The 19,117-nt window shown below is 45.5% G+C and overlaps 1 protein-coding gene across 2 annotated transcripts; it reads left to right on the plus strand.

Annotated features, from left to right (window-relative positions):
- Positions 1 to 267: 267 nt before the first annotated feature.
- On the plus strand, positions 268 to 18,772 carry COPZ1 (COPI coat complex subunit zeta 1). Of its 2 annotated transcripts, none has more exons than XM_008527794.2 (9): positions 268 to 371; positions 10,073 to 10,141; positions 11,466 to 11,547; positions 12,169 to 12,260; positions 13,436 to 13,491; positions 14,804 to 14,881; positions 15,040 to 15,091; positions 16,531 to 16,569; positions 17,370 to 18,772. In XM_008527794.2, the coding sequence occupies exons 1-9, from the start codon at positions 354 to 356 to the stop codon at positions 17,415 to 17,417; spliced, it is 534 nt and encodes a 177-aa protein (XP_008526016.1). In that variant the 5' UTR covers positions 268 to 353; the 3' UTR covers positions 17,418 to 18,772. The 2 variants fall into 2 exon arrangements, with proteins under 2 accessions (XP_008526016.1, XP_070477651.1); XM_070621550.1 differs by having other exon boundaries at positions 281 to 371; positions 17,139 to 18,772.
- Positions 18,773 to 19,117: the final 345 nt, after the last annotated feature.

Raw genomic sequence — 19,117 nt, forward strand, 5'->3', positions numbered from 1 at the left:
TACTAAATCAGCCGGACAGTATCACGTGTCCTTCCCCCAGCCAATTGAAAATTAATAATCGCTTCCTCTGTTCCCCATGGAAACAACCCCGCCCCACTGACCCTCCCGCCCCATTCAGTCTTAAGATTTTGGCGTTTTATTGAGTGTTTAAACTGACAATCAAATACTTGCGCCTTCTGGTTGGGCTCCATGCTTCCGCTAAGCAGCCTAGTATTCTGATTGGTCAAGAAAGCAATAGCTGGCATCTGGTAGTCCAATAACCCTCATCCTAGGCGGGGTCTCACGAGGACGTAGGGCCAATCAGCGGCGGCGTTGCTTTTGCTGCTCCACGTCGGCACCAGCTGCGGGGCAAGATGGAGGCGCTGATTTTGGTAGGAGCCGGGGGCGCAGCTGAGATACTGCGGTGTCCACAGGGGCCGGGAGTCGGGGTTTAGCCTGACTGGGAGAGGGGAGAAAGGGGAGTTCCGGGTAGTCCTCGGGGAGTGAAGGTTCTGCTGGCTCGTGGAATAAGCGTGTGGCCTAGCGCAGGAGCTAAAGCCTCGGTTTGAAGTAGGAAGCTCTGCCGGGGAGAGGGCAGAGTCGGTGGAAAGTTGAAGGGAGCACGTGGAGTCTTTGGAACACAGGATCATAAGCACACTGGATTGGGGTCCTTCAGGTTCCCCCTGATTCTAGCGTTGTGGATGATACCCTGATTTGAGTTTCCCCAAACCTCCAAACTCGCCCCAAACTGTAAAAATAGAGGGCAGGTGTTTGCCATCACAGGTTCCCCCTGATGCTTGTCACAGTTTGACTCTCCGTTGATAATTCCGTCACATTCCTTCAAAAACTTCTTTTCTTTTTACTTCGGTTTCTGTTAATCCCTTTTATGTAGATTTGTCATGATAAAGAATCAGTATTCCATCAAAGTTCTGGAATACCTGATAGAATTAGCGTGGATTGTGGAATATTTTTCCAGACTCATTATTCTGTTCTCCTTTTCCCTCCCCATTTAAACTTTAGGAATTCTCATTGTAGGATCTGAGATGCTAACTCTCCTTCTGCTTACATGATAATTTTAGTGGCTAAAGGAGTGTGTTAGCTCCCTTGTCCATATGATCCTTTTTGCTTGTTTAAACAAATAAAAGAATGTAACCCCTTGTTTAGAACTGGACCACAGCATTTCTCTCGAAAGTGCCCTGTTTTGCGATTTGGGGTTGTTAACATCCGTGTGTGTAGGTCTTTAGCTCCCAGCCCCTTCCTTGAGTTGAGCTCCGGGCTTCTTTTTTCTCTTATTTTTCCTTCAGTTCTAATACGTGTACATATCCCAATCCTCATCAGGTTAAAGAGAATACAGCTTTCAATTCTCCTCTTTCAAAATGGCAAAGATAGAGAGAATTCCTTCTCATCCTGTGGGTTAGTCAAGTCTAGGTAGAAAGCTTAAAATCTGAGTAGTATCTACTAAGATATTTTCTGTACCAGGCAGTTAACCAGTATTCTTAAACAGTTAACAGACTGGGAGAAATTCTAGGGAATTGGTTTCTTTGGAAGTTTTTAGAAATTTTTAGACTGCTCCCTACATCTGTTTAGAAGGGAGCCTGCTTAGAGGTAAGGAGTGAGAGAGATGATGTTTGGGGAGCCCTTTTAACCAGGGATCTGTGTGTACTGATGAGTTGAGGAAGTTAGGTGTGAAAGTTTCTATTACATTTTCTCTTACCTCATTTCTCTGTTTCTGCTTCCTCAGTGAAGTCTGTTTTAACCTGCTTCTTGCTTATATTCGTTTTGATCTGTACCTAAGATGCTGCATTCAGATTCTTGCTAACCTGGTCAGGTACCCCTGAACTTTGCTTTAAAAAACAGACTGATTCTTTGTCATGAGGAACCTATGTAATGGGTTAGGGGAAATTCAGATCTAGGGAAAAGAGCTTGCTCAAGGAAGCACAGTGTCAAAACTAGGATTAGATTCTGATTCCTAGTCCTCCCAGATGAAGTCTTTCTCTGATGTTATCTTCTCATGGGCTTTCCACCTCTTCAGTATGCAAAACTGTACTTTCAGCTGTCAGTTATATAAAACTTTTGTTGGGGACAAAGTGCCAACATTTATCAGTTCTTGGGCTAGTCTCCAGGGTTCTTAGGATATTAAACTGGTATTTCCTTCCTCTGTGTCAGCTCTGTGCAACATATTTTTTTTGCTCTTTACAATTTGAATATATTTTGGGCCCCCAGAATTTACATACCTTTCTCACCATTCCAGCCCTTCTCAACTGGAGTTCCAGGAGAGAAACAAACCTTAATGCTCTAAGGTATTCATTGTAGGTAATGAATCAACGTCCTTCCTCTGTATCCACAAATACATTCTTTGTACCATCCTTGGGAGAAGTGAGAAAATAGTTATTTAAATAATTTTCGGTATTCAGTGGTTCAGATGAAGAACCCTAGTTGAGAATCAGGTGATATTTCCTAAATTTTTATTTCTTTTCTCACTAGACTCACATTCTGGCCCACAAAATTTAGTTTCATCTGATTCATAATCACGCTTCCTCACTGCTCCTTTTAGTCTCATCCCCTCCTCTGTCTACTCAACTGCATCTCCTTATTCTTAGGTCACCATCTTCATTAGGAAAAGCATGAGGAATTCCTGGATCTTACCTTAGCTCTGTGGTGAACTAAGGCGTTTACTCTGGCCAGATAGTATTTAACAAGCCACGCTTTAGAGAGGACAGACACCTTCTAAAGTTCCTTTATGCTTCCTCCTTTCACATTTCTATTTCCTGGTTTGGTTGGACCTCTGAGGAAATCTGATCAAAGCATATTTTTCTGTCCTCACCTCTGCAAGACACACAGCCATATGATATTGAGAAGAAGAGAAGGGTAAGCTAGAGGGGGGTCAAGAAGAACCATCAATCGAAATTTGATCTGATTATGGGAATTTCTAAATATCAGTAGGTTCCCTTCATTTAGATACTTTACAGTGGGTCACATTTCTTTCTTGAATTAAGTAATCCGGTCCTAGCTTTTCAAGCAGATTTGTCTAATCTTTCTCAGATCTTCTTGTAGTCTGTAAGGAAAGAGACCCTTTTGTCTCTATTCGTAGTGCTTGATGATAATGCACCCAGTCTGCATTTTTGGACTCAGCTTCCTCTCTCCTGCTGTTTTCTGCTAGTTCTCCCTTTCTTTAGCTGTGAATGGAGAGGGCTCTCTGCAGGCCACCATTCTCCATTAATAACACATGGAATCTTAAAGATAATGACTTATCCCCTTCCTCTCTTTACCTTTTTTTCTCAAAGTGGAATTACTCTAGCAGTCTAGATTCTTAAATCTTTCCTCATAGGTTTCATTTTTCCTAATCCTCTCTGGATTCACTTTCTGAGTGCTTTTCCATCGCTTTACAGACTAGACTTCTTAATTCTATCCTTTCTCTTCCCCTAAATAACATTTTTCTCCTAAAACATTGACCAAATCCAGAAGTCTAAGCCTCATTCAAAAACCAGGGCATCCGAAGTGCACAAGAACATGTGTGTATATGGAGGAGGAAACTATGCAGAATACATCAATGACTCTTAAAACCTGATTTTGCTCTATGGCCTTCGCTTCCTGAATCATCTTAATGGGGCTTTTGTTAAATTCCTTTGGCACTAACAGTAGAGGTACTTGGCCTAAATGCCCCCTCCCTCTGCTCTGGGCAAAGGTATCAATTACATTAAGCCCCCAAAGCACTCCCATATCGTTCCTGGCAGTCCCCCGTGCCCCTCTCCCAGCTGCGTCCTTGCCGGTGCCTGGCCCTCCATTTCGTTAGGAGAAGCAATCTCCTCGTTCCTGCACTGTGGAGATATATTTCTCAGCTAGGGCGTGAGCAGTGCCAGCACTGCCCCCGGTGAGGTCCCTGGCAGCCATAAAAATTTTTATTGTGATTATGTTGGTGTCGGAGTGTCCATCTGGGTTATTGCACACCTAGTTTAATTGATTGAAGTTTAATTTATTGACACTTCAAATTAAATGATCAGAATAAACTGTGCTGTTACTCTGGCTGGCTTGTTTTAATGGTTGATTGCTGGAAGCAGACCTCGGCTTGAACTAAAACCCCCAAAGAGCAATTGACGCTGCTTCTAACTCTCTCCATGTCTTGCCCTCCAAGAAGACCTCGTTATAGATTTCCGACGTATTTATATATATTTTTTCCCTCTCCTTCACAGTGGTGGGAAAGAGTTGGTCCCCGGCAAGGTATAAATTATATCAAAGGTCTGGGGGAACTGTCACATGGTCAGAAGAGGAGGAGGGGGCCTCCATGTGAAGAAAGCCAGACCCTTGAGAAGTCTTACCTGGGAGGCAGAGAATGAATGCAATTATCCAGATATTTGAGGGAGCCTAGTGGCAGATTTAGGGTCTTTTTCATCTAGATATTTGCTACTATTTTTTATTTTACATCATCGACATGAGTTGGTTAGAGTCAGGATATTGACAGGAAAATTAGTTATGGAAAGGGGAACTAGAGAAGCAAATAAAGGGTAGAACAGGAATAAAGAATCAGTGCCCTCCTACCCACTTCAGCTGGAGTAATTAGGGACGGAAGGCAGAGTGCCCATGGGCAGCTGATGAAGATGGATTGGGAGGTTGAGTCCATGTCCGTTATAAGATGCCCATATTGGCAAAGGCCCTCTCACATTCTGCCTCCCCTGATTCTTCAAAGAACAGGTTTTCTCTCGGATCAGATTGTTAGAGGAGTTCTGTCCTTAGATTCCGTAGCTTGTGTCACTTCTTCTGGTGTTTGACCACCCCCATCTCTTCAGGAAGTCTTTCCTGTTGTGTAACCTAAGTCATACATACTGCCCCTGAACCCTGTGTCCCTGTGAACCCTGAACCCTATTTGGCTTTTTAATTTTCCCACTATCAAAGCAGATATCCTGTCCACAGCTAGTTGACCTGGATAGCTCTGTCTACTGATTTTCTGCAATTCCTTTTCTATTTATGTAGTTTTTAGAGGGAGACTAAAACTGGGGGAGAAGATAGCAATTCTGTCTCAGGGGTTGGTTTGAGGGAGCAAATAGACTGAAAAATGAACACACAGGCTGTCAATTCAATCTTTTAGAGACTAGCTTTTTTTCGTGGGAGGGCCGGCGTGGATGGGAAATAAATCATCATACAAATCATGACCAAGGACTCATCAGAAATGGATCTAGCCCTGTTTGATTTTTCCCTTTGCTGAGTGATAGTAAAATGAGAGCTCTTGGATTACCAAACTGGGAAGACCGGAAGTTCTAATGTTGCTCTCAGGCCTCAGGTGTGGAGTACCCTGGTTTCTTCTTGTTCAGTTCCTCTCTCTTCCCAGCAATGCTGCTTGCTTTGTCCCACGTTTCTGTAATTCTTTCACTTCCTTAATAGTTGAAGAATTAGGGACTGTGTGACCCCTGGGCAAAAAATTCTCCGGACAGGCTTTCTGAATTTTAAGAAAGGACCTGAAACTTTGCATTCCTGAAGAGCTTGGGGCTTGGTTCTCTTTGTCCTGCCTATCTCATAGCCAGCAAAGTTAGTCATTGAAAGCTGGAGGGGTTTGGTGCTGACCTTTGCTCCCCCTGCTGGCTATGTTAGTTTTCTCAATCATACTTATTAATTTATGAAGGCCACACACATATTTATTGAAGTCATTTGGTGCCAGACAGAGGATGGGGTGATTTACAAAAGTATCACTTGTTTTCCCCTTTTTTCCTCTCCTCCTCATCCCATCCTATTATCCTCAGAGAGAATCTCATTTAATTCTTAACCTAGCTCTATGAACTCCTGGAAATCATAAGAATTTGTGAATGTGTATTTTTCTGGTAACAAGGTTGATAGATTTCATCCACTTATCAGAGGGGTCTGCTGCAACTCAAAAAAGGTATTAACTTTAACTGATGTAGGGCAAACCTCTCATTTCTCTGGTGAGGAAGCTGAGTCCCAGAGAAAGGTAGAACTTGAGTTAAGGACTGATCCAGACTATAAGGATTTTAGGAGTTTAGAGACCCATTTTCTCCTGTAGCATCATAATTCTTGGTGACTGTGCTTTCACGTTTTGTATCTGTGTCACATAGGAAGATTCTCTCTAGGTGTCTCTTCCTGCCATCAGTTCTTCCTTCCTAAGACATGTTCATTTTTCTCTTTTTAACCAATATTTGGTCTCATGTTGGCTGGCTAACGTTCTTTGGTACCTGTGGCTCCTTGTCTTTCCAGAGCTGTGCTTGAACCTAGGCAAACCCTGGGTAATATGTGAAAATTGTGCTTCCCTGTCAAAGCCCTTAGCTAATTCTTCTTTTTATCTGAAGTCCCTAGGCCTGTGGCTGGCAAATTGGAGCTCTCAACCCCAGAGGAGCTTTTTATTTTAAGGACATTGGCACAGTCAGGGAGCAAAATACCTGCTTAGCCATGTGGAGCTGGGAGTGGGATCTTGGAATTTCTCCTTCTAGTCTTTACTCTCTTGGTTTTACTTTAGAAATAGAGTTGAGGGAAGAGCATCATGTTTCTTGTGATCAAGTCCTATTGCCAAGCCAGGGTACTACTTTTTGGCATGTCCATAAAGATTTCTTTATAAGTGGAAAATGAAGAACTTTCTAGGAATCTCAAACAGATTCTTTCTTACGCCCTTTCAGCTCTGTGGATAGCATCCTCTAACTCCACAAAGGCTTCTTGGTCCCCTTCTTCCACCCCCAAATGAATCAAATAAAGTAATTAGTCATAGCCCCCAAATATCCTGTCTGCCTGCTCCTAACACTCCCTCAGTCCTCTTCTGGTAGCATACCGCGATCTTACCCCAGAGTGTCCTCTCACTGTATACAGTGTGAACAGACTTAATTCAGTGCTTTTTCAGAGCCCATCTCTCCTAGTTTAACTTACAAGACACACAAATAGCTTTTATCCACAGCTGCCTTTTTAATATTTTTGCTAATGCCTGTAATCCTGAGGAAGCTGCAAGTCATCCGAAGGCCCACAGGGGGCAGCACTAGGAATGACTCTTCCCCTCTGGTCCTCTGTGTGCTGGGGGAGGGCATACTGGGAGATGTTGATGTTTTTCACCAGGCTGCAGAAGCCCCTGATTGAGAGCAGAGATTCCCTTGCAGCAGGCTAGTTACTTGTTCGGTGTTGTTTCAGCTCTCTGAGGAGTCCAGTCTAGTTTTTTTGATAATAAAAATGTACCTGAAAATCTGTCTGAGCCACCCAACCTCCCACACAGCAATCTGCCTATACGTCATTTCCAGGCACAATTAGCATTTGAGGTGAAGTTCTGTTATACACTCAGGCTGTGGCTCTCTGAAAGTCAGTGCATCACAGAACTTTGTCTCGAAAGCTTTCTAGCAGCTACCCATTTGGGAGTGGGAGGGTAGAATAGACCTTTTGAATCTTTTGAACATGGCCCAAAGCTTATAGGTTCTTTCTCAATAATCATCACTTAATGTGTTACAAGTTTAAGCCTAGGCCATTGTCCAGGAAGCCTATTTCTCAATAGCTGGGAGTTGTTTATAAACTTGCCCTTTGCAAAAACTTAAAATGAAATTACATTATCAGTAATGGTTTCTGGAGCCTTTAAACTGGCTGGTTTTATGGTATGTGAGGAACTCCTGGCCCTCCCCTCTGCAGAGAGCTGAAGGCCTTAGGCCGAAGTGGAACCAGCTACAGTCAGGAGGTGGCAGGAGAAGTAAAGGAGAAGCTGCAGGATCCAGCCGCAGCCGAGTGGAGAATTAAGGCAGCATTTAAGCTCTTGCCTAAATTCTCAGCTTTATTTAGTGTGATTATTCCTTTGGAAGTTTTAAATGACCAGCCTTTTCTCTAGTCCCTTCCTGCCCCTTTAAGAGCTCTAATAAGTCAGATCTGGTCTTCTCCTTGCCTTCCTTTGCCTGTCTTTTATCCTTCCCAAGAAGATCCAGTGTTTCTATTTTGGGGGTTTCCTTGAAAACATCTCCTAGGAAGCCAATGAAAAGAGCCAGGAGCAGAACCCAGGAATCTGTTTCTCTCTTTGCCAGCTGTTTTAGGCACTCACAAAGGACACTGTCTCACTCTCCTATTTCGCTGGTGGCCATAAGTGTTTTTCTTTTCTTTGTGATCCTATTCTTTCTAGAGATGCCAGACTCTATGGCTGCAACAACCAGTTACCTCTGCCATATCAATGCCCAATATAAACCATTAGGAAGCTCTCTAAGATTTCTGTGAGTGTGGATAGAGGAACAGAGCCAAAGATTTCCAGGGAAAAGGTTGTGGGAAAAATGATTTCATCTAAATTTTCTTCCCTGTGGACTTCTTTTCCTCTTTTAAGGAGACTCATTCTCATTGGTGTCTCGCTTTTAGTGATTTGAGGATCCAACTTGCTATTGAATTGAGTCTGCCTTATGGGAAGATCTTTCTGTGGGGAATTAGGAGTTAGGAAAGATGCTCTATTTGTGACCTTTTAGATGGATGCTAGAGGACTTCCTGCTACTAGACACAGAGTCCCTTAGGTTGAGAGAGTGTTTATTCCAGAGAGAAAAGTATATAGGTTGGGCATCTCTAAGGAGTGTTTATCAGCGGAGAGAGAAGTTGGTAGTAATAGCACCCAAAGTGGCCACACCAGAAAATCTCCCTATGCTATTAGCGGACTCTAATTATAAGAGGGTCCCCTAGATGCTTACTGCATCAAAAAATTTTTACTTTCTTCCCCAGCTTCATTTATTCTCAGAATCATTCAGCAAATATTGAGAGTTAAGTATGTGGCAGGCGTTGTTCTGGAAACTTGGAATAAATCAGTGAACAAGACACAGAAATTTTTGTCCTAAAGAATTCAAGTGGGGAAAGCTTACAGTCTTCATCACCGTGTTGTCAAAAGACAAGGTTCTCTTTACTCTCATTCTTAGCTCGCCAAGCTAGGGTTGGTTCTTTGCATGGGATCATAAAGCTCCTGGAGGCTCACGGGACAGTTTACCTTTGTAGAGGCTGCAGTTTCTGGATCCTTGGCAATGATTCTTTCCTCCTCACTCTTGGGTCTTTGTTAAACGCATGCTTGGAGAATATGTTTGGCCCCTCCCCTGGGAGGACTGGCGGTTTCTCTAAGTAAGGCCAGGAAAGAGGGGTAGCAAGGCAACAGCCTTGTCTCATAGCACAGGGCAGAGATAGCAATGGTAAGGAATGTTGGTTAGAAAGTCAAAGAATGTGAGCCTGCAGACACCTCCCATCCACATACCACTGCCTCCCCCCTTCCTCTTCCTCTCCTGGTTCGCTGGCTCCCTGGAAGTTGCAGGAGTAGAGGATCTTTTGCAAAGTAATGTGCTCTGCAGTTGTTTGAGTTTGTGTGTAACGGTTAAGGCTGAGGCTGTGATTCCTTTAGAACACTCCCCTCCTGCTCGTTATCTCTAGGACCGCCCCCCCACCCCCACCACAGAGTGTTTCTTAGATGGATCCTCTTCTTACTGCTTAACTCTCCCAAAATTCAGATTGGTTTTTGCCTTGGCAAGTTGAGTGGTGGTGGTCGGGGGTATACTAGAGGAATTGGGATCATAGGGAAGTCCTGGAAGATGGATGTCTCACTGGGCTGCATTCAGAACTGGTGTGTCTGTGTGTGTGAGTGCACGCGCACATGCGTGCTAATTTCCCTCTGCTCAGTGTGTGGGTGGTTTAGGGAAGGCTTGCTTTATGCCTCTGCATTACTACTGCATCCGGACTGCAGAAACTTCCAAGTACACTAGAGCATTCAACCCTGTTTTCAAATAGCCTCGTGCAGTGCCTCTTAATTAATCTGGTCATATTCCATACCCACCTGTGTATGGGAGACCAGGGAGGGAGGGTAATTTGGAAAATAACTGTCGCATAATATTTGGAAGTAACAGCATGACCTACCTTGATTAAGCCCTCTGTGAATCTGGCTCAGAGAAACTGTTGCTGCTCTGGAGTCCTTTGTTGAAATGCCCTCTCCCTTGCTTCAGTTCATTCACCACTTGGTCATTCTCAGTGGGAAATGTCAAAATCTAACCAGGTTAGGATAGGGGACGTACAGAGGCACCTCTGTACCCCCTTGCAGCCCCAGTGGGACTAGGGGAAGGTATCTGGTTTGCTAGTGGTGGCAGGAGCCTTCAGGACTGAAGGTATGTTCATATCTCTTCAGGAACCCTCCCTGTATACTGTCAAAGCCATCCTGATTCTGGACAATGATGGAGATCGACTTTTTGCCAAGGTGAGATTCCCTTTCATGTTAGTTAGGAACAAGACAAAGACTTATTCTGAGATTTGGGTCTTGGGACTGACTCTATTAACTCATATTCCTCGATACTGTAATTTTAAGAATTCTTCTACCTTCCCACGACTACTCCAGAGGACAATCCCAACTGCTTCTGTCTCTTAGTCCCCTGCTTCCCTCTTGCCATCCTCAGACTCCGACTTCCACTGTTGTCAGCAGCAGAGCAGGGAACAGGTTTGGAACCTTGGTTTCTGAACAAAGCAGTGTCTAGATTTGAGAAGCAGCCTGCCCATGCCCACACTCCCTTTCCCTTGCACCTTGTCACCCTGCCTGGGTTTTTCCAGGGAATTCTCTTGCAGTTCCAGGGTTCTAGCCTTAGGTCTGCAGTCACCTCCAAGCTTGTTACCTCCTGACTTCCCCAGTGTGACGTTTCTAACTTTGGATCTATTGAAAGAAAGGAGAAAGGACACCCCTCTCCTCTCCCTCCATATTGCCCCCCTCCTGTAGAAATTTTTTCTGTCCCTGGTGTATTAACTCCGGGTGAGCATAGCATAAATCAATCAGCAGGTAGAGATTAGTTTAGAATTCACCAGCTGTTCCTCCCTGTAATTGGATGTAACTATGCAGGACACCTTTTGAAACAGTTATCCAGTTACTAAATGCCAGACCTGTCATAGGTCTTCAGCTGACTGCGACGGATTAGCCCCTAAAGAGCAGAGCGATTTAGCAGCCTGCATGTCCGCCCCTGTGCCAGGGAGAACTTGGGAGTGGGCTCAGCAATGTGGTAGATTGCCTCCTGCTTCTTTCGGTTTGCAGAAAAGAAAGCTAAGATATGAGAGCATCGGGGAGGGCTTGCCTTTCTTTAGATGAGGTTTTTGCAGCCTTTCCCCCTTCTGAAGCTTCATACAGTGAGTGAGGGTCTGAAAGAAGTGCTCTGTGCCTCTGGTGCCTTTTGTCTTCTCTAGCACTGCTCCCTGAGGGGGTAGCTCCTAGGAAGCACTTGAGGGGAATGGTCTCAGGATTGCTGTCCTAGAATGCAGACAGGCAGAGCCTCGTCACGGGGCTGGTAGGCCTCTGCCCTTACAGTCTTAGAAATGTGAGGTGGGGTTGCTTACAGCAGGGTCCTTAAAATTTTTTTTTTATATTTGATTACTCACTGCCCATTCTCTGCCTCTATAGTTCTTCCTCCTTCATGTCACTATTTCTCCCTCACCCCAAGCCTTGAAGGAGAGAAATCCAAGATCTAGGGCAAAACACAGTCACTAATCATTCTGGACTCCCAGCTCTGATGACCCAACCTGTCTTCTTTCCCTCTGATCAGTACTATGACGACACCTACCCCAGTGTCAAGGAGCAAAAGGCCTTTGAGAAGAACATTTTCAACAAGACTCATCGGACTGACAGTAGGTGGTTTTCCTTTCACTACTCCCTGTGTTGGGGGAACCGTGGTGGGGAACGGGTGGCGGCAGGACTGCGGAGAAAGGATAAAATGACTCTGCCTCCTTTTTCTCTTTTTCCCTCCTCCCCTCATATAATAAACTCTTCAGAAATGTAATGGGGAGGTGAGTGTACCTCACGCGGGAATACCGTGCTGGAAGGTTGGCTGTTAGCTACCTGTCTAGTCCCTGGATTTATGAGCCTCACTTGACAAATTTAACTGCAGCTCTGCTTATTGTACCGCATCCATTAGGGCAGGTAAATGGAAGTCTGTAAAGGTGACCGCTCTGCATTTTCACCTCTGAAGGATCGACTAGTATCCTGTCTCATATACAAGGAGGGAAATACGGGTAATGGGGGGAGGAGGGTGGTTAGAGGAGAAGATACATTTAGATGCCCCCAAAGTTATTCTTCCCTTCTTCTGCTACCACCTGAAAAGAAAAAGCAGGTCAACTTCAGTCTTTGGGAGTCATTATGACCTACCTTACCTCAGCCCCAAATAGCTGGGTACCAGGAGTTCATGGTAACTCCTTCTGTCCTACTTCCTTGTCTCAGGCTGCCCACTGTTTCCACCTTTTCACTCCCAGGTGAAATTGCCCTCTTGGAAGGCCTGACCGTGGTATACAAAAGCAGTATCGATCTCTATTTCTATGTGATTGGCAGCTCCTATGAAAATGAGGTGAGAATCCCCAGCCCTCTTTGCTGTCTCTGATCCTACTTCCTAAACCACAGGCAGGACACAGTTACTGGTTCTGGGCCCTAGGAGTGCCATGTCCCTCTGGCTTCTGACTGAGCTAATGAATTTGTCAGACATCCCTGCTGGCCTCACAAACATGGCCTAGGCAAAGGAATCAACCTAGAATGGACGTTTTTCCAGATCTTTCTTTTATCTCCATGTGGGAGACACCAATATCTGTTTTAATACATACTAACATATAATATCAATGGCCTTCCCTGGATGTTGTTTTTTAAAATGGATTTCTGAGGTGTGGTCAAGGTTGGGGGCATGTTTGCTCCTGCTGTGAAGGGTCCACACCTGACTGAGTTTGGGTTGGTTAGCCAACATTCTGTGTCGTGTTGAAGCCATATATTTTGAATGGGTCACTTGAGAATACTGTTGACGTAGTCCTGACATGTTTCTTAAATGCAGGAAGAGCCATTTACCTCAGGTAGCAACCTCTAGGAGAGTAGAGAAGTAAAAATAAGTCCCTACATAATTTGAAGCAAAAGTAAAAGTTTGAGAGAACCAACTCTGAGCCTGAGCTCTTGTTGCTGTAAGTCATTGTTATTTAAATCTTCAGCAGTTCTATGAGTTGTGGGCATTAGTGCCCTTGTTTTATAGATGAGGAAACCGAACCATGAAGAACCTGTGAAATTACTTGTATTTGACCACTGATAAACTACAAAAGTGGCAGTTTCATGTGGTTCAACCTAATAACTTTCCCAGGTCACACATCTAGAAATGGCTCAGCTGGGATTTAAGCCTAGATCTGTTTAACATCAAAGCCCACGCTCTTTCAGCTGACTCTCTGACCTCAGCTATTGCTTGATTAATGATTTCTCTACCTAAGACATCAGGTAACACATATACAATTGGTAAAGGCACATAGAGGACTATGACAGGAAAGTTCTGTTTGAGCAGTCTGCCTCAAATTGTGGGATCATGTAGCAGAATTTATTTCTGTGAGAAACCACAGGTCCTCTTCCTGTTTTGCTCTCACTTCCACCCTATTCTTTTAGTCCTTTATGAAAGCCTGTGTCTTTTGATGCTTAATGAATTAGAGAGTTTTGTTTTCAGGTAGCAGCTTTCAGGGCCTTGAACCTTATCCTTCTGCTGCTTCTGTCTCCCAACAGCTGATGCTTATGGCTGTTCTGAACTGCCTCTTCGACTCATTGAGCCAGATGCTGAGGTGAGCAGGCCAATCTTGACATCTGTTTGGGAGAGAAAGTCACTATCTTTCAGGCCTAGGGATTTGTGGGGGATCAGCAGAGGCTCCAGGGAGTTGATTTACCTTGAGAAGTTGGGCTTATTATTTCATACTAATTCACACTGATGGTGAGGACTGGATGGAGAGAATGTCCTTCCCACGGAAAAATTCTCTTAAGAAAGGGGATGGGAAGGAGCAGAATTTCACCTCTGTGTCTACTCTTGTATCCCCCAGTGGCTCTGCTGTCAAGGTGCTTTCCTGGGCTTCATTCTTTACATTAGAGGTGTGGAAAGGGCAGGCATGGGGAAATGTCCCAGATGAAACAGCAGTACCTTGGGAACGGAGGCAACACTCCTGATTTTTTACTTCTAGCACTTAGTTTTTCCCTTCTATAGAATAGGAAGAATATGCCATTTACCGTCTCTTTCCCTTCCACCTCCCCACCAGCCCTCTGTTCCCATGTAGATGGGCAATAGAAAAGATATAAGATACTTTTCTGGAAAACATCTAGGGCCCTGAACTTCATTCCCCCAGCAGCTCCCCAGTGAACTCAGTACAGACAGCCATCCGGAGCAGAACAGCAGGCGCTCTCAGCCCAACAAAATCAGCAGGGTGAATGGCTCAGATTTCCTCAGGAAGGGGATGATTTATTTCTTAGCCAGGTGAATGAACAGACTTCATTTCAGTGATCTAGTGAAAGAGTCAAACTGACGGATGTGACTGGCCACATGCACCAACCACCGGATCCGAGGCTGGTGGATGTGGGCCATGACCGTTCCCAGCCCCCTGGTTGGGCTTCTTTTCAAGGCCTGAGCAGAGCTGGTGAGGGGGGCAGGAGGGAGAGCTGACAGAGGCTTGGAAGGTTTGTCAGAGCTTTCATACAAATAGAGTTTGCACTCAACCCCTCCCCACCTCCCACTACTTCCAGATTGAGTTTTAGCTCTGTTTATTTCCTTTTTCCACCCACTGATGTCAGTGTTTATGAGCAATATCATGAGCAGCAGCATGGCAGGTAGGAAAGAAATAGTAGCTCTGGATAATCAACCCTTGAATTGTCAGAAATTGACTGTATTTTTTGAATCTCTTTCCTGACATTCCTGATCCTTAGTCAGCAAATAAGAGTAGGAAGGGGTTTAGAGTGGATTAGTGAAAAAGTTCTTATTTTCTTATTTACTTCTTTGTCTTTGTGATTAGTGGAGACATTTATTGGTTTAGTTTAGGATTTCCAACTGAGACAGTGTTCTAGGATTCCTTTCACACACAGGCTGGTTTTTCTCTTCTCTTGGGGACTCAGGAAAAATGTAGAAAAGCGAGCTCTGCTGGAAAACATGGAGGGGCTCTTCTTGGCTGTGGATGAAATCGTAGATGGAGGGTGAGTTCTCTGACCTGCCCAGACCTCCCTGGATCTGGGGTGAGGGGCTGGGGTAACTCTCCCTGTCCTAAGGTAAATGGCCTGAGTGAGCAGAGTATCACCATAGTCAGTTGGTCCTTCAGGACAGAGTGAACTATGGTCTCTTCTTGTCTTTTTAGAGTGATCCTAGAGAGTGATCCCCAGCAAGTGGTGCACCGAGTGGCATTAAGGGTAAGCTGGGGTTGCTCCCCTCCATCCCCCCACCTGCTCACTCTTCACAGCCAGACCTGCTAAATGTATCTAAGAGTTGGGGCTTATAGAATACATAGAGCTGTCTCCTTCCCTTTCAAATTCTCATTGTCTCAAAGGAGGGAAGCAGAAGGAACATATATCTGTCCCTAACCTGGTATCTCGTACAGTCCTTGCACAGAGTGGACATTTAATACGTACTTATTATTTTATTTTATTTTTTTTAAGATTTTATTTTTTTCCTTTTTCTCCCCAAAGCCCCCCAGTACATAGTTGTGTATTCCTAGTTGTGGGTCCTTCTAGTTGTGGCATGTGGGACATTGCCTCAGCATGGCTTGATGAGCGGTGCCATGTCCACGCCCAGGATTTGAACCAGCGAAACTACGGGCTGCTGCAGCAAAGTGCACAAACTTAACCACTCAGCCACAGGGCCCGCCCCTAATGCGTACTTATTAAATCAAGGATGAAGTAAAAGAAACTTTAATATTGATGGTTCTGAAACTATAAAGGAACTTGAGGCTGGCTTATTCTTCCTTTGGAGATGGATCCCAATCATCTGAGGCAGAGGAGTGTCTTCCTTGTCTTTTAAAGTCTTATACAACTGAGGACAACATCTCTCCATCAGGAAGTACTTATGTGCCATAACCTCAGTCTTCTTTGGTGCTAGTGATATCAGAAAGGGGCCTCTGAGTTAACCATAAAAGGCTCCAAGTCTGCTGGGGAGATAATGGTGGGAGAGTCCACCAGCAAATTGTGAGGGTGCAGAGATGTCTAAGCAAAGCAAATCTCCCCATTCACAGAATGTCCCGGCTCTGACCTCCACAGAGTGAAGGCTGACAGTGCCGGGTAATGGGAAATCTTCTCCCTTAACTGCTGTGGGCTCTATTTGCATAGTTTAATCTTCTCCTCTAACATATGTCTCTATATGGCAAGAGAGAGGGTCCCCCCACCAACTCCCTCCTTCCTCTTCTCAGGCTGCTGTTGTAGCAGTTTATTTCTTCAAATTAACATGCTGTCGTTACCCATCAGGCCTTGCGGGATCCATTAAACTACCCCTGGCTCCCCCTCATCCTTTCCCTAGCGATATTGATATTCAGAGAAGGTCTTCTCTGACTAGGGAATCAGGTCCCCCACCCCCAAGTTGAGGATCAGATAACCTGCTGATTACTTGGAATGGAATAAATCTTTTAAGAAGACCTCCTGCCTTAAAACAGAGGATGGATGAAATGACCCTTTTTTGCTCACAGTCCCTCTGGCCAAGTAAAATTATGGCTGTTCTAGTCCTAGAAGGGACTGAGAAGTTGAGGGCATCTGTCCTTTGCTTCAGTTTAAAGGGCCATCTCTTCCTTCTCCACTACCAAACTTCAATCAGGTCTTCCTCCAGCTTTCTCCCACGCTGAATGTTTGTCTCTCCACTGTAGGGTGAAGATGTCCCCCTTACAGAGCAGACCGTGTCTCAGGTATGACTTTCTCTTCCTCTCCAGATGGACTGGGTCACTAAAGAGGCTAGAATAGCATTCCATCCCAACCCACCAAGTCTGAATGAGACTAGGGACTGAAGACACTTCTTCCTTGGTTCCCTCTTATTCCAGAGAACTGGGACTCATGCAGTCATATGCTGCCTACCCCACCCCAACTCCTATCCCAGTTTCCTGTGAGCAGCGGCTGTCAGCCTTGCTCTGTACCCTTCAAACCCTCCCTGGCTGATGCCTCATTCAGTGATTTATTCCCCAGCAGAGGCTTGCCTTAAGCAGATGGTCTGTGTGCGTGTGCACGCACATACTCTCTCTCTTTCTCTTATTATTCAAATGAGGGCTAAGCTGGAAATGCATTTTCTAGAATATGCAGGTTTTGCAGATCCATCCTGCTACTTTGCAGATAGATTGTCTACCTGATGCGGGGGCAAGGGAGGGATTTAGTTTTCTGTTGACTTGGAATTCTCACCAAGAAGTCCATCTAGATGTGATAACCGCCCCCCCCCCTTTTTAACATACGCCCAGTAACCCCCAGTTTTTTTCTCTCCTCCCAGGTATACCTCTTCTCACTTCATCCCCCCAGTGGATTTGAATTTTTTTGGAATTTCCCAAACTGACAATCCTCTAGGGCTTTAGAGAGCTTCTTCCCATCCCTCTACCCTTGGGGATTTTCTATTTGCCATTCTTCTAAGGACAGGGAAGGCAAGTGAGGGGAAGGAGAACCCCCATCCCCATCCCCACCCTGCCCCCCAGCAAGCCCCTCAGTGCCGCCCTTGTCCCTGCAGGTGCTGCAGTCAGCCAAAGAACAGATCAAGTGGTCACTCCTTCGGTGAAGACCTCACTGTTCCCGGCTCCTCACCCCCTCAAAATCCACGTCTGCTGTGACTTCTCATCCAGTCCCCCAACTCATGCTCTCAGGGTCATCTTGGGGATCACAGTAGATCCTTACATCTTCATCCTGTCTGTGGCTCCCCCCCTCAAACTCCTACACACTTCCCATTCCTTCTCACTCTTTTTTTGCAGTTCTGGGAGTAAAGCTCCCAGCAGGTTTGGATGCAGGGCAGGGCAGCCCCGTCTTCCTTTCTAGAATGGACTATACTCCCATGCTTTCCAACCCCCCATATTTTCTCCTCAACTTCTGTGCCCTTTGCTGCAGCTACACTTCAGATCAAAGCAGGAGAAAGAATGTGCTGAGTGTTTTCCTCCCTTGCTTCTTTACCCGGCCTTCATCCCCACAGCCCATATGTGCAGCAAGGGAGGAAGAGAGAGAATTCTTTTCTGTATGAGTGTGGATGAGGAGAGGTATGTCCAGTCTCATCCGCAGCCCCACTTACTGGCCTCAGCATTTCTCCCATTCCTTCTTCCTGCCCTGTTCTCCAGTCCTGGAAAAAAGACTGGGAACGGCTCATAGGCACGGGACAGAGTGGAAGAAGCAGTGATTTAAATTTTATGGGCTAGAGCTTATAAAATTCTGTATTTCAGTCACAGCTGCATTCCTTACCCTGATCCTGGCTTATAGCTTCAAAACTGCTGTGGTCTGTGGAGTGTTCATTGTGGGAGTGTCCATCTCTTGGTCTGCTACCTTAACTCTCTACCTTCACTACCCATGGGATATTTGCCTAGCTTGTCCTCTCTCTACCCTGGAGCAGAGCCAGTCCCTGAACTAAAACTCCATTCTAGTCTCAGGAAGAAGAGTTTCTGCTCAGAACTGGGGAGGGGGTGGAATTTATGACTTGGGCCCCTTTGCTCCCTTACATGCATTTCACTCCTCTGCCTCGGGTCTGCAATCTCTGCTACTTAACCCTGTTTTCTCTCTGCCTCAGCCTTACATCCAGGCAGTAAGTAGGTCCGGGCTCTTCCCCTCCCTAGGGCGCTGAGAGAAGTGCCTTTCTTTAGAAAACCTTTGGGATTGGGATTTCCCCAGGCAGGAGGAGGATGGAACACCCACTCTTGGATCTAATCTTTCCCTTTGACCCAAAACTTCCCACAAAAATGTCTCAGAAAATGTCCTGAGACTTAAGCATTCTGCCCTACCCACTAACTGCCAATTCTCCAGGACTGAAGTGGGGCGGATAACAGGGCATATTTGAGGGGGCATTTTTGTGTAAGAGATGTATGGAGTCAGGAGGTAGCCACCTTCATATACTGCTCTGTGCTAAGAGAAATAAAACAGATTTCTTTTTCCAAACTGCCTTTGTGTGATGTTTCTGTTCCTCTTCCTCTCTTTTTGGCAGCTGCTCCTATTCCTCTAGCCCCCCCCTCACTCCCCATCTTATAATATTTCTTCCCTCCTACCTCAGAGACTCCCCAGCATTCTCCCCCACCATCCCTAATTTACGGGGCTGTTTGCCTCCTTGGCATCTCTCCGTCCCCTCGCCTGGAAATTGGCGCCAGGGGTGGGGTGGGGATGGTATTTTCTCAGTGGGAGTCCCAGGGAACTGAGTTCTCCCCCCACACCCCCAAAGCCAGCTGCCTGCTCCTGCCTCTGCCATTAGTAACCCGGAGACGCGCACCTGCGTGGGGGCTCTCCTCC

Source organism: Equus przewalskii, chromosome 5, assembly GCF_037783145.1.
Source record: "Equus przewalskii isolate Varuska chromosome 5, EquPr2, whole genome shotgun sequence".
In the NCBI taxonomy this organism is placed as follows: domain Eukaryota; kingdom Metazoa; phylum Chordata; class Mammalia; order Perissodactyla; family Equidae; genus Equus; species Equus przewalskii.